Raw genomic sequence first — 14,013 nt, forward strand, 5'->3', positions numbered from 1 at the left:
CAGTCCTGTGGGTGACAACAGCTCATTAATGAGAGGTCGGCAGTCCTGTGGGTGAAAACAGCTCGTTGATGAGAGGTCGGCAGTCCTGTGGGTGAAAACAGCTCGTTGATGAGAGGTCGGCAGTCCTGTGGGTGAAAACAGCTCGGTGATGATAGGTCGGCAGTCCTGTGGGTGAGAATAGCTCATTGATGAGAGGTCGGCAGTCCTGTGGGTGACAACAGCTCAGTGATGAGAGGTCGGCAGTCCTGTGGGTGAAAACAGCTCATTAATGAGAGGTCGGCAGTCCTGTGGGTGACAACAGCTCATTAATGAGAGGTCGGCAGTCCTGTGGGTGACAACAGCTCGGTGATGAGAGGTCGGCAGTCCTGTGGGTGAAAACAGCTCGGTGATGAGAGGTCGGCAGTCCTGTGGGTGAAAACAGCTCATTAATGAGAGGTCGGCAGTCCTGTGGGTGACAACAGCTCATTAATGAGGTCGGCAGTCCTGTGGGTGACAACAGCTCATTGATGAGAGGTCTGCAGTCCTGTGGGTGAAAACAGCTCGGTGATGAGAGGTCGGCAGTCCTGTGGGTGACGACAGCTCGGTGATGAGAGGTCGGCAGTCCTGTGGTGACGACAGCTCGGTGATGAGGTCGGCAGTCCTGTGGGTGACAACAGCTCATTAATGAGAGGTCGGCAGTCCTGTGGGTGACAACAGCTCATTGATGAGGTCGGCAGTCCTGTGGGTGAAAACAGCTCATTGATGAGAGGTCGGCAGTCCTGTGGGTGACAACAGCTCATTGATGAGAGGTCGGCAGTCCTGTGGGTGAAACAGCTCATTAATGAGAGGTCGGCAGTCCTGTGGGTGAAAACAGCTCATTGATGAGAGGTCGGCAGTCCTGTGGGTGAAAACAGCTCATTGATGAGAGGTCGGCAGTCCTGTGGGTGACAACAGCTCGGTGATGAGAGGTCGGCAGTCCTGTGGGTGACAACAGCTCGGTGATCAGAGGTCCAAGGAGAATGGCAAGAATCGTGCTAACAGCGCTCTACTCTGGGCTAACAGGCAAATAACGGCGCAGCACAACAGTGGTGTGCAGATCTGCATCTTGGGAACGCACAACACGTAGGTCCTTGTCACGGATTGGCTGTTGCAGCAGACGACCACACCGGGTTCCTATCAGATAAAAAACAACAAGAAGAGGCTCCCAGTGGGCACGTGATCATCAACACTGGACAACTGAGGGTGGAAAAGCAGTGCCTGGTCCGACCAATCCTGGTTCCTGTTGCGTCATGCTGATGTCAGGGTTTGGCGTAAGCAGCATGAGTCCATGGCCACATCCTGTCTGATGTCAAAGGTACAGGCTGGTGGTGTAATGGTGTGGGGAATGTTTTCCTGGCACACGTTAGGGCCCTTGATACCAATTGAGCAACGTGTCCATGCCCCGAAGAATCCAGGCTGTTCTGGAGGCAGAGGTACTCACTTTGGGTGCTGTTTATATTTAAGTGCAGGAACTCTGTAATACTGTTGAGATAATATTCTAGAAGAGGAGCAGGAACTCCAATACTGTTGAGATAATATTCTAGAAGAGGGAACAGGAACTCTGTAATACTGTTGAGATAATATTCTAGAAGAGGAGCAGGAACTCCAATACTGTAGAGATAATATTCTAGAAGAGGAACAGGAACTCCAATACTGTAGAGATAATATTCTATAAGAGAGAACAGGAACTCCAATACTGTTGAGATAATATTCTAGAAGAGGAACAGGAACTCCAATACTGTAGAGATAATATTCTATAAGAGAGAACAGGAACTCCAATACTGTTGAGATAATATTCTAGAAGAGGAACAGGAACTCCAATACTGTTGAGATAATATTCTAGAAGAGGAGCAGGAAGTGGACTTCCTGACGGGCCGACCGCAGGCTGTGAGGATTAGCATCAGAGGCCCCAGGGTGTGTCTTCAGTCATCTGCTGTACTCTCTGTTCACCAACGACTGCATGGCTTTGCACCAACACCAACTCCCATCATCAAGTTTGCAGGCCTGATAACCAACCTGTCTTACTGATTGATGTCATGTTAAATCCACTTCAGTGTCGATGAAGGGGAGGAGACAGACGGGTTAAAGGGGAGGAGACAGATGGGTTAAAGGGGAGGAGACAGACGGGTTAAAGGGGAGGAGACCGACAGGTTAAAGGGGAGGAGACAGACAGGTTAAAGGGGACAGGCAGGTTAAAGGAAGGCCAAGACTAGTGCCTTTTGAACAGTTGGTCCATTTACTATAGGGTCCATTACTGTTGAGTGGGGAAAACCCAGCACCGTTGCACTTCTTGACACATTCAAACAGGCGCTCCTACCCCGTTCAAAGGCCATTTACCCATACACAATCCATGGCTAACTTGACAACTGTGGGAAGTCATTGGAGTCAACATGGGCCAGCATCCTCGTGGAACGCTGTCGACACAGAGAGTCCATGCCCCGACGTCAAGAGGGTGCAACTCAATATTAGGAATTGACATTTAAGTCATTTAGCATTCAGTGTCGTTGGGAATCGAACCCACAACCACGGCAAGGAAAGTGCCCTGCTCTACCAACTGAGCCACACATCACACCTGCTGTTAGACTATTATATTGTGCCTTCCTGTATTCTACTGATTCTAGAATGTTTCCTATTCTACCGAGACTTTTACGTTATGCTCCTATTTGTATCTATTATTGTTGTTGTGAAGTAGGAGCCTGCAGTAAGCATTGTGGACAATATATCCCGTACATACGACTAATAAAACTGAGCTGGCTTTCTACTCTCATGAGTTTAAAATGTTTTCATTTTTTTTATTACCAAGATAAATTGTCTAACATTGATAGATCATTTGTACTTTTAAGTCGTCAAAATAAAATTAGTGTTTTTCTTACCGATATACTTTTGCTTAAGTCCATTGTCACTAAATATATGATTCAAAATGGAGGTGAGGGTTACCTGAGGTGAGTTGAAGACGTTGGCTCAGCCATACCTGTCAGTTAAACTGCATTACACCACTGCTCTTTGAAATGCAATTCAGAAAATGACGTTTTGATTTGAGAAAGGGTGAAGCTGTAGTTGTCTGTAGTCCTGAGGCCATCCTTCCCGAAGCCTGGTCCGTATTTATTTGCTTAAACAAAGAACGTCTGCCGTTTAAAAAAAAACCCACACATTTAAATAGTAATTCTTGTTACGACCAGTAGAGTGCGCTGGTGAGCCTCTTTTACCAGCCAGGAGCTCGAGAACCACTTTAAATATCACATTCCAGTTTATTAACAAATCAATGATTGAAACCATCTCATCAGAAACTCGATCCAACAGTTGCTTTCGTATTAACAGAGAATATCAGGTGGTTCCTTGAGAATTAAATAAAGTTTTATTTGTGTCTGTAGTGCATTTGGGTTCGATCCTGAGACGTCTCCTCAGTATCTGTAGCAACAGAGTTCAATTCCCTGACAATTGTAACCTTCCCAAAGATATCCAGGTTTTTCCCAGAAATCCTGCTTCAGCAAAGTCTCCTGGAATCAGGATCGAGTTAGAAGATACACGGATTTCTGGAAAATCTGGGAATTTTGCTAATGGAGACAGTGCTCTCACTTTGTCCCTGTAGTCAGTCAGTCTGGCAACCCAGGAGAGAGATGTGTAGTGTTGACACAGGTAGTCTCTGTACACAGACAGACAGGTGTGGCTGATATTAGGAGTCGTCCTGTGGGCCAGGTTTGTTACACATGAGTTTAGCTGCCAGAGATCCGTACGCGTTGCTTTTAGCCTCCGGCTGGACCTTGTCCTTACATTTTCTCCCTGTAGCAGAGACGAGACATATAGATCATTAGAGAGGTGGTCTACATTCACCATGTTATTCTGTTGCTGGGGATAATGCACATTCACCATGTTATTCTGCTGTTGGGGATAATGCACATTCACCATGTTATTCTGCTGTTGGGGATAATGTACATTCACCATGTTATTCTGCTGCTGGGGATAATGCACATTCACCATGTTATTCTGCTGCTGGGGATAATGCACATTCACCATGTTATTCTGTTGCTGGGGATAATGTACATTCACCATGTTATTCTGTTGCTGGGGATAATGTACATTCACCATGTTATTCTGCTGTTGGGGATAATGCACATTCACCATGTTATTCTGCTGTTGGGGATAATGCACATTCACCATGTTATTCTGTTGCTGGGGATAATGTACATTCACCATGTTATTCTGTTGCTGGGGATAATGTACATTCACCATGTTATTCTGCTGTTGGGGATAATGTACATTCACCATGTTATTCTGTTGCTGGGGATAATGTACATTCACCATGTTATTCTGTTGCTGGGGATAATGTACATTCACCATGTTATTCTGTTGCTGGGGATAATGTACATTCACCATGTTATTCTGTTGCTGGGGATAATGTACATTCACCATGTTATTCTGTTGCTGGGGATAATGCACATTCACCATGTTATTCTGCTGCTGGGGATAATGCACATTCACCATGTTATTCTGTTGCTGGGGATAATGCACATTCACCATGTTATTCTGTTGCTGGGGATAATGCACATTCACCATGTTATTCTGTTGCTGGGGATAATGTACATTCACCATGTTATTCTGCTGCTGGGGATAATGCACATTCACCATGTTATTCTGTTGCTGGGGATAATGCACATTCACCATGTTATTCTGTTGCTGGGGATAATGTACATTCACCATGTTATTCTGCTGCTGGGGATAATGCACATTCACCATGTTATTCTGTTGCTGGGGATAATGCACATTCACCATGTTATTCTGTTGCTGGGGTAATGTACACTCATTCACCATGTTATTCTGTTACTGGGGATAATGCACATTCACCATGTTATTCTGTTGCTGGGGATAATGTACATTCACCATGTTATTCTGCTGCTGGGGATAATGCACATTAACCTCACCTCCTGGCTATTGAGAGATGTCTGAACAGGTTTACTGTAGGGTAAGACACTAAGCCCCCGGTCCAACCCGGGTCCTCCAGTAACCCCAACAGCCCAACCCCAGTCCTCCAGTAACCCCCAACAGCCCAACCCTAGTCCTCCAGTACCACCAACAGCCCAACCCCGGTCCTCCAGTAACCCCAACAGCCCAACCCTAGTCCTCCAGTACCTCCCAACAGCCCAACCCCGGTCCTCCAGTAACCCCAACAGCCCAACCCGGTCCTCCAGTAACCCCAACAGCCCAACCCCGGTCCTCCAGTAACCCCAACAGCCCAACCCCGGTCCTCCAGTAACCCCAACAGCCCAACCCCGGTCCTCCAGTAACCCCAACAGCCCAACCCCAGTCCTCCAGTAACCCCCAACCCCAGTCCTCCAGTACCCCCAACAGCCCAACCCCAGTCCTCCAGTACCCCCAACAGCCCAACCCCAGTCCTCCAGTACCCCCAACAGCCCAACTCCAGTCCTCCAGTAACCAACAGCCCAACCCCAGTCCTCCAGTACCCCCAACAGCCCAACCCCTAGTCCTCCAGTACCCCAACAGCCCAACTCCGGTCCTCCAGTAAATCTCGTCTTGGATATTAAATCAAGATGTTACTAATGCTCTCATCCATTTCTATTTGTTGTAGGAGAAGTATATAGTTAAATGCAACTCGTTTATTAGTATATTAGTATATAGTTACCTGGTATTTTCCCCATGGCTATAAAGGTAATGTTTTCAGTCTTGATCTTGGGTCTGTCTCTGGCTATCAGGAAGACTCCAATGAATGAGAGCAGGCAGCTGGAGGAGGAGTTCAGAGAGAAGGTTATGTTGGGTATCATTCTAAAATCAAGGAGTTGGAATCACAGTGTTTACAATTTTGGAGTCATCTGAACCCTTTTTTATTTTATTTTACCTTTATTTAACTTGGCAAGTCAGTTAAGAACAAATTCTTATTTTCAATGACGGCCTGGGAACAGTGGGTTAACTGACTGTTCAGGGATTCAGCTCGGGATTCGAACTTGCAACCTTTCGATTACTAGTCCAACGCTCTAACCACTAGGCTACCCTGCCGCCCCAACCCTCAGGAGTGATACGGTCTCTGGAGTTCATTGGGACGGTGTACTAAACTCCACTAAGAGTTCACTGGGACGGTGTACTAAACTCCACTAAGAGTTCACTGGGACGGTGTACTAAACTCCACTAAGAGTTCACTGGGACGGTGTACTAAACTCCACTAAGAGTTCACTGGGACGGTGTACTAAACTCCACTGGGACGGTGTACTAAACTCCACTAAGAGTTCACTGGGACGGTGTACTAAACTCCACTGGGACGGTGTACTAAACTCCACTGGGACGGTGTACTAAACTCCACTAAGAGTTCACTGGGACGGTGTACTAAACTCCACTAAGAGTTCACTGGGACGGTGTACTAAACTCCACTAAGAGTTCACTGGGACGGTGTACTAAACTCCACTAAGAGTTCACTGGGACGGTGTACTAAACTCCACTAAGAGTTCACTGGGACGGTGTACTAAACTCCACTGGGACGGTGTACTAAACTCCACTAAGAGTCCACTGGGACGGTGTACTAAACTCCACTAAGAGTTCATTGGGACGGTGTACTAAACTCCACTAAGAGTTCATTGGGACGGTGTACTAAACTCCACTAAGAGTCCACTGGGACGGTGTACTAAACTCCACTAAGAGTTCACTGGGACGGTGTACTAAACTCCACTAAGAGTTCACTGGGACGGTGTACTAAACTCCACTAAGAGTTCACTGGGACGGTGTACTAAACTCCACTAAGAGTTCACTGGGACGGTGTACTAAACTCCACTAAGAGTTCACTGGGACGGTGTACTAAACTCCACTAAGAGTTCACTGGGACGGTGTACTAAACTCCACTAAGAGTTCACTGGGACGGTGTACTAAACTCCACTAAGAGTTCATTGGGACGGTGTACTAAACTCCACTAAGAGTTCACTGGGACGGTGTACTAAACTCCACTAAGAGTTCACTGGGACGGTGTACTAAACTCCACTGGGACGGTGTACTAAACTCCACTAAGAGTTCACTGGGACGGTGTACTAAACTCCACTAAGAGTTCACTGGGACGGTGTACTAAACTCCACTAAGAGTTCACTGGGACGGTGTACTAAACTCCACTAAGAGTTCACTGGGACGGTGTACTAAACTCCACTAAGAGTTCACTGGGACGGTGTACTAAACTCCACTAAGAGTTCACTGGGACGGTGTACTAAACTCCACTAAGTTCACTGGGACGGTGTACTAAACTCCACTAAGAGTTCACTGGGACGGTGTACTAAACTCCACTAAGAGTCCACTGGGACGGTGTACTAAACTCCACTGGGACGGTGTACTAAACTCCACTAAGAGTTCACTGGGACGGTGTACTAAACTCCACTGGGACGGTGTACTAAACTCCACTGGGACGGTGTACTAAACTCCACTGGGACGGTGTACTAAACTCCACTGGGACGGTGTACTAAACTCCACTGGGACGGTGTACTAAACTCCACTGGGACGGTGTACTAAACTCCACTGGGACGGTGTACTAAACTCCACTGGGACGGTGTACTAAACTCCACTGGGACGGTGTACTAAACTCCACTGGGACGGTGTACTAAACTCCACTGGGACGGTGTACTAAACTCCACTGGGACGGTGTACTAAACTCCACTGGGACGGTGTACTAAACTCCACTGGGACGGTGTACTAAACTCCACTGGGACGGTGTACTAAACTCCACTAAGAGTTCACGGGGACGGTGTACTAAACTCCACTAAGAGTTCACTGGGACGGTGTACTAAACTCCACTAAGAGTTCACTGGGACGGTGTACTAAACTCCACTAAGAGTTCACTGGGACGGTGTACTAAACTCCACTAAGAGTAACCAGATCCAGGGACTGAAAAGAGTATCCCCAGCCCCGACTCTGGACGTCACGGTATTCAGGTGGAATGTCAAGGCCCGTATTCAGGTGGAATGTCAAGGCCCGTATTCAGGTGGAATGTCAAGGCCCGTATTCAGGTGGAATGTCAAGGCCCGTATTCAGGTGGAATGTCAAGGCCCGTATGCAGGTGGAATGTCAAGGCCCGTATTCAGGTGGAATGTCAAGGCCCGTATTCAGGTGGAATGTCAAGGCCCGTATTCAGGTGGAATGTCAAGGCCCGTATGCAGGTGGAATGTCAAGGCCCGTATGCAGGTGGAATGTCAAGGCCCGTATTCAGGTGGAATGTCAAGGCCCGTATTCAGGTGGAATGTCAAGGCCCGTATTCAGGTGGAATGTCAAGGCCCGTATTCAGGTGGAATGTCAAGGCCCGTATTCAGGTGGAATGTCAAGGCCCGTATTCAGGTGGAATGTCAAGGCCCGTATTCAGGTGGAATGTCAAGGCCCGTATTCAGGTGGAATGTCAAGGCCCGTATTCAGGTGGAAATGGCAAGGCCCGTATTCAGGTGGAAATGGCAAGGCCCGTATTCAGGTGGAAATGGCAAGGCCCGTATTCAGGTGGAAATGGCAAGGCCCGTATTCAGGTGGAATGTCAAGGCCCGTATTCAGGTGGAATGTCAAGGCCCGTATTTAGGTGGAATGTCAAGGCCCGTATTCAGGTGGAATGTCAAGGCCCGTATTCAGGTGGAATGTCAAGGCCCGTATTCAGGTGGAATGTCAAGGCCTGTATTCAGGTGGAATGTCAAGGCCTGTATTCAGGTGGAATGTCAAGGCCCGTATTCAGGTGGAATGTCAAGGCCCGTATTCAGAGGGAATGTCAAGGCCCGTATTCAGAGGGAATGTCAAGGCCCGTATTCAGAGGGAATGTCAAGGCCCGTATTCAGGTGGAATGTCAAGGCCTGTATTCTTAAAAATACAGTACATACTACTTACCCAAAGAGAAACATTAAAATATTGAGCAAAGCCAAGCCCTGGAATTCCTGGTAAAATACTATTCCTGCAAAAGAAAAGTAGGTTAACACCAAGCCAAAACAACATGAGAGAGAGAGAGAGAGACAGAGAGGGAGAGAGAGACACAGAGAGGGAGAGAGAGAGAGACAGAGGGAGAGAGAGAGAGAGAGAGGGAGAGAGAGAGGGAGAGAGAGAGAGGGAGAGAGAGAGATGGAGAGAGAGAGATGGAGAGAGACACAGAGAGGGAGAGAGACACAGAGAGGGAGAGAGACAGAGAGAGAGAGAGAGAGACACAGAGAGAGAGAGAGACAGAGAGAGAGAGAGACACAGAGAGAGAGACAGAGAGAGAGAGAGACAGGGAGAGAGACAGAGAGAGAGACACAGAGAGGGAGAGGGAGAGAGAGAGAGAGACAGAGAGAGAGGGGCAGCTGTCCATATCTAGAGGATAAACTCTAATTAGTGTGGAGCACCAGACCATGAAACATTTTGGGATGCGTCCCCAAATGCCATCCGTGTCTTTATTTAGTGCCCTACTTTTGACCAGGGCCCATAGGAAGTAGTGTACTATCTAGAAGAATGTGGTCCTTCTGTAGCTCAGTTGGTTGAGCATGGCGCTTGTAACGCCAGGGTAGTGGGTTCGATCCCGGGACCACCCATACGTAGAATGTATGCACACATGACTGTAAGTCGCTTTGGATAAAAGCGTCTGCTAAATGGCATATATTATATTATTATTATTATTATTATCTAGGGAATAGGGTGCCATTTGGGATGCAATCTTTGGCTCTTTTAGGTTTTCAGTGGAGTTGCACGGAGTTAGCCTGGCAGAGTCACAGAACAACAAATATGAGTCCTCCGGAGATGGGAAAACAGAGCGAGCCAGGCAGAGTGATTATTTTACCTCCAACTTATTGTCTCATCGCTGCAACTCCCCAACGGGCTCGTGAGGCGAAGGTCGAGTCACGTGTCCTCTGAAACATGACCCGCCAAACCACACTTCACAACACCTGCCCGCTTAACCCAGAAGCCAGCTGCACCAATGTGTCGGAGGAAACGCCGTTCGACTGAAGTTCGACCTGCAGGCACCCGGCCCGCCACAAGGAGTCGCTAGAGCGCCATGAGCCAAGTAAAGCCCCCTCCCGGCCAAACCCTACCCTAACCCCGGACGACGCTGGGCCAAACCCTAACCCCGGACGACGCTGGGCCAAACCCTAACCCCGGACGACGCTGGGCCAAACCCTAACCCCGGACGACGCTGGGCCAAACCCTAACCCCGGACGACGCTGGGCCAAACCCTAACCCCGGACGACGCTGGGCCAAACCCTAACCCCGGACGACGCTGGGCCAAACCCTAACCCCGGACGACGCTGGGCCAAACCCTAACCCCGGACGACGCTGGGCCAAACCCTAACCCCCGGACGACGCTGGGCCAAACCCTAACCCCGGACGACGCTGGGCCAAACCCTAACCCCGGACGACGCTGGGCCAAACCCTAACCCCGGACGACGCTGGGCCAAACCCTAACCCGGACGACGCTGGGCCAAACCCTAACCCCGGACGACGCTGGGCCAAACCCTAACCCCGGACGACGCTGGGCCAAACCCTAACCCCGGACGACGCTGGGCCAAACCCTAACCCCGGACGACGCTGGGCCAAACCCTAACCCCGGACGACGCTGGGCCAAACCCTAACCCCGGACGACGCTGGGCCAAACCCTAACCCCGGACGACGCTGGGCCAAACCCCCCTAACCCGGACGACGCTGGGCCAAACCCTCCCCTAACCCGGACGATGCTGGGCCAAACCCTCCCCTAACCCGGACGATGCTGGGCCAAACCCTCCCCTAACCCGGACGATGCTGGGCCAAACCCTCCCCGGACGACACTGGGCCAAACCCTCCCCGGACGACACTGGGCCAAACCCTCCCCTAACCCCGGACGACACTGGGCCAAACCCTCCCCTAACCCCGGACGACGCTGGGCCAAACCCTCCCCTAACGACGCTGGGCCAAACCCTCCCCTAACCCCGGACGACGCTGGGCCAAACCCTCCCCTAAACCCGGACGAGTTCTGGTTAAACAACGTACCTGCGGTAATGGCACTGGCCAATTAGCTGAGTTCTGGTTAAACAACGTACCTGCTGTAATGGAACTGGCCAATTAGCTGAGTTCTGGTTAAACAACGTACCTGCTGTAATGGAACTGGCCAATTAGCTGAGTTCTGGTTAAACAATGTACCTGCTGTAATGGAACTGGCCAATGAGCTGAGTTCTGGTTAAACAACGTACCTGCTGTAATGGAACTGGCCAATTAGCTGAGTTCTGGTTAAACAACGGACCTGCTGTAATGGAACTGGCCAATTAGCTGAGTTCTGGTTAAACAACGTACCTGCTGTAATGGAACTGGCCAATTAGCTGAGTTCTGGTAAAACCTGCGGTAATGGAACTGGCCAATTAGCTGAGTTCTGGTTAAACAACGTACCTGCTGTAATGGAACTGGCCAATTAGCAGAGTTCTAGTTAAACCTGCTGTAATGGAACTGGCCAATTAGCTGAGTTCTGGTTAAACCTGCGGTAATGGAACTGGCCAATTAGCTGAGTTCTGGTTAAACAACGTACCTGCTGTAATGGAACTGGCCAATTAGCTGAGTTCTGGTTAAACAATGTACCTGCTGTAATGGAACTGGCCAATTAGCTGAGTTCTGGTTAAACAACGTACCTGCGGTAACGGAACTGGCCAATTAGCTGAGTTCTGGTTAAACAACGTACCTGCGGTAACGGAACTGGCCAATTAGCAGAGTTCTGGTTAAACAACGTACCTGCGGTAACGGAACTGGCCAATTAGCTGAGTTCTAGTTAAACCTGCTGTAATGGAACTGGCCAATTAGCTGAGTTCTGGTTAAACCTGCTGTAATGGAACTGGCCAATTAGCTGAGTTCTGGTTAAACAACGTACCTGCTGTAATGGAACTGGCCAATTAGCTGAGTTCTGGTTAAACAACGTACCTGCTGTAATGGCACTGGCCAATTAGCTGAGTTCTGGTTAAACAACGTACCTGCTGTAATGGCACTGACCAATTAGCTGAGTTCTGGTTAAACAACGTACCTGCTGTAATGGAACTGGCCAATTAGCTGAGTTCTGGTTAAACAACGTACCTGCTGTAATGGCACTGGCCAATTAGCTGAGTTCTGGTTAAACAACGTACCTGCTGTAATGGAACTGGCCAATTAGCTGAGTTCTGGTTAAACAACGTACCTGCTGTAATGGAACTGGCCAATTAGCTGAGTTCTGGTTAAACAACGTACCTGCTGTAATGGAACTGGCCAATTAGCTGAGTTCTGGTTAAACAACGTACCTGCTGTAATGGAACTGGCCAATTAGCTGAGTTCTGGTTAAACAACGTACCTGCTGTAATGGAACTGGCCAATTAGCTGAGTTCTGGTTAAACAACGTACCTGCTGTAATGGCACTGGCCAATTAGCTGAGTTCTGGTTAAACAACGTACCTGCTGTAATGGAACTGGCCAATTAGCTGAGTTCTGGTTAAACAACGTACCTGCTGTAATGGAACTGGCCAATTAGCTGAGTTCTGGTTAAACAACGTACCTGCTGTAACGGCACTGGCCAATTAGCTGAGTTCTGGTTAAACAACGTACCTGCTGTAATGGCACTGGCCAATTAGCTGAGTTCTGGTTAAACAACGTACCTGCGGTAACGGAACTGGCCAATTAGCAGAGTTCTGGTTAAACAACGTACCTGCGGTAACGGAACTGGCCAATTAGCTGAGTTCTGGTTAAACAACGTACCTGCTGTAACGGCACTGGCCAATTAGCTGAGTTCTGGTTAAACAACGTACCTGCGGTAACGGAACTGGCCAATTAGCAGAGTTCTGGTTAAACAACGTACCTGCGGTAACGGAACTGGCCAATTAGCTGAGTTCTAGTTAAACCTGCTGTAATGGAACTGGCCAATTAGCTGAGTTCTGGTTAAACCTGCTGTAATGGAACTGGCCAATTAGCTGAGTTCTGGTTAAACAACGTACCTGCTGTAATGGAACTGGCCAATTAGCTGAGTTCTGGTTAAACAACGTACCTGCTGTAATGGAACTGGCCAATTAGCTGAGTTCTGGTTAAACAACGTACCTGCTGTAATGGAACTGGCCAATTAGCTGAGTTCTGGTTAAACAACGTACCTGCTGTAATGGAACTGGCCAATTAGCAGAGTTCTGGTTAAACAACGTACCTGCGGTAACAGAACTGGCCAATTAGCAGAGTTCTGGTTAAACAACGTACCTGCGGTAACGGAACTGGCCAATTAGCAGAGTTCTGGTTAAACAACGTACCTGCGGTAACGGAACTGGCCAATTAGCTGAGCTCTAGTTAAACCTGCTGTAATGGAACTGGCCAATTAGCTGAGTTCTGGTTAAACCTGCTGTAATGGAACTGGCCAATTAGCTGAGTTCTGGTTAAACAACGTACCTGCTGTAATGGAACTGGCCAATTAGCTGAGTTCTGGTTAAACAACTTACCTGCTGTAATGGAACTGGCCAATTAGCTGAGTTCTGGTTAAACAACGTACCTGCTGTAATGGAACTGGCCAATTAGCTGAGTTCTGGTTAAACAACGTACCTGCTGTAATGGAACTGGCCAATTAGCTGAGTTCTGGTTAAACAACGTACCTGCTGTAATGGCACTGGCCAATTAGCTGAGTTCTGGTTAAACAACGTACCTGCTGTAATGGAACTGGCCAATTAGCTGAGTTCTGGTTAAACAACGTACCTGCTGTAATGGCACTGGCCAATTAGCTGAGTTCTGGTTAAACAACGTACCTGCTGTAATGGCACTGGCAGTGAAGAACACAAAGTTGATGGGGACGACCTCCGTGGCGTCAAACATCTTCATGGCTTGATTAAGGAACCTGAGAACAGCGAAGGACAGATTAAAGAGAGGCCTCTGAGGGCCATGTGAATGATATGACCATCATACTACCGGAGCTTCATCCCATCATACAGTGGATTCATCCATCATACTACCGGAGCATCGCCCCATCACGCAGTGGACTCATCCATCATACTACCGGAGCATCATCCCTTCACACGGTGGACTCATCCATCATACTACCGGAGCATCATCCCATCACACA

At 48.6% G+C, this 14,013-nt stretch overlaps 1 protein-coding gene and 1 long non-coding RNA gene across 52 annotated transcripts in view; one reads left to right on the forward strand and one right to left on the reverse strand.

Annotated features, from left to right (window-relative positions):
- The first annotated feature begins 157 nt into the window (after nt 1–157).
- On the forward strand, nt 158–2,160 carry LOC127926749 (uncharacterized). 2 transcript variants are annotated; one of them, XR_008125029.1, is made up of 4 exons: nt 158–275; nt 396–513; nt 709–788; nt 948–2,160. It is a non-coding gene; the product is annotated as an uncharacterized LOC127926749 (long non-coding RNA). The 2 variants fall into 2 exon arrangements; XR_008125030.1 differs by having other exon boundaries at nt 396–473.
- Nucleotides 2,161–3,350: 1,190 nt separating this feature from the next.
- Nucleotides 3,351–14,013, reverse strand: part of LOC127926745 (NIPA-like protein 2) — a 51,464-nt gene continuing 40,801 nt past the window's right edge. The window contains exons 8-12 of one of the 50 annotated variants that reach the window (XM_052512252.1): nt 13,700–13,788; nt 12,964–13,013; nt 12,528–12,577; nt 12,028–12,077; nt 11,778–11,927 (exon numbers count right to left, since the gene is read on the reverse strand). In XM_052512252.1, coding sequence (XP_052368212.1) covers nt 12,065–12,077; nt 12,528–12,577; nt 12,964–13,013; nt 13,700–13,788 — 202 coding nt within the window. In that variant the 3' untranslated portion in view covers nt 11,778–11,927; nt 12,028–12,064. Of the gene's footprint in view, nt 3,799–5,656; nt 5,755–8,859; nt 8,924–11,327; nt 11,356–11,420; nt 11,542–11,765; nt 11,928–11,977; nt 12,478–12,527; nt 12,578–12,913; nt 13,114–13,321; nt 13,350–13,399; nt 13,650–13,699; nt 13,789–14,013 lie in introns of those variants that run through there. The other 49 variants (XM_052512253.1, XM_052512249.1, XM_052512289.1 and 46 more) reach the window with 49 other exon arrangements.

The sequence above is a fragment of the Oncorhynchus keta genome, unplaced genomic scaffold, assembly GCF_023373465.1.
Source record: "Oncorhynchus keta strain PuntledgeMale-10-30-2019 unplaced genomic scaffold, Oket_V2 Un_contig_8159_pilon_pilon, whole genome shotgun sequence".
In the NCBI taxonomy this organism is placed as follows: domain Eukaryota; kingdom Metazoa; phylum Chordata; class Actinopteri; order Salmoniformes; family Salmonidae; genus Oncorhynchus; species Oncorhynchus keta.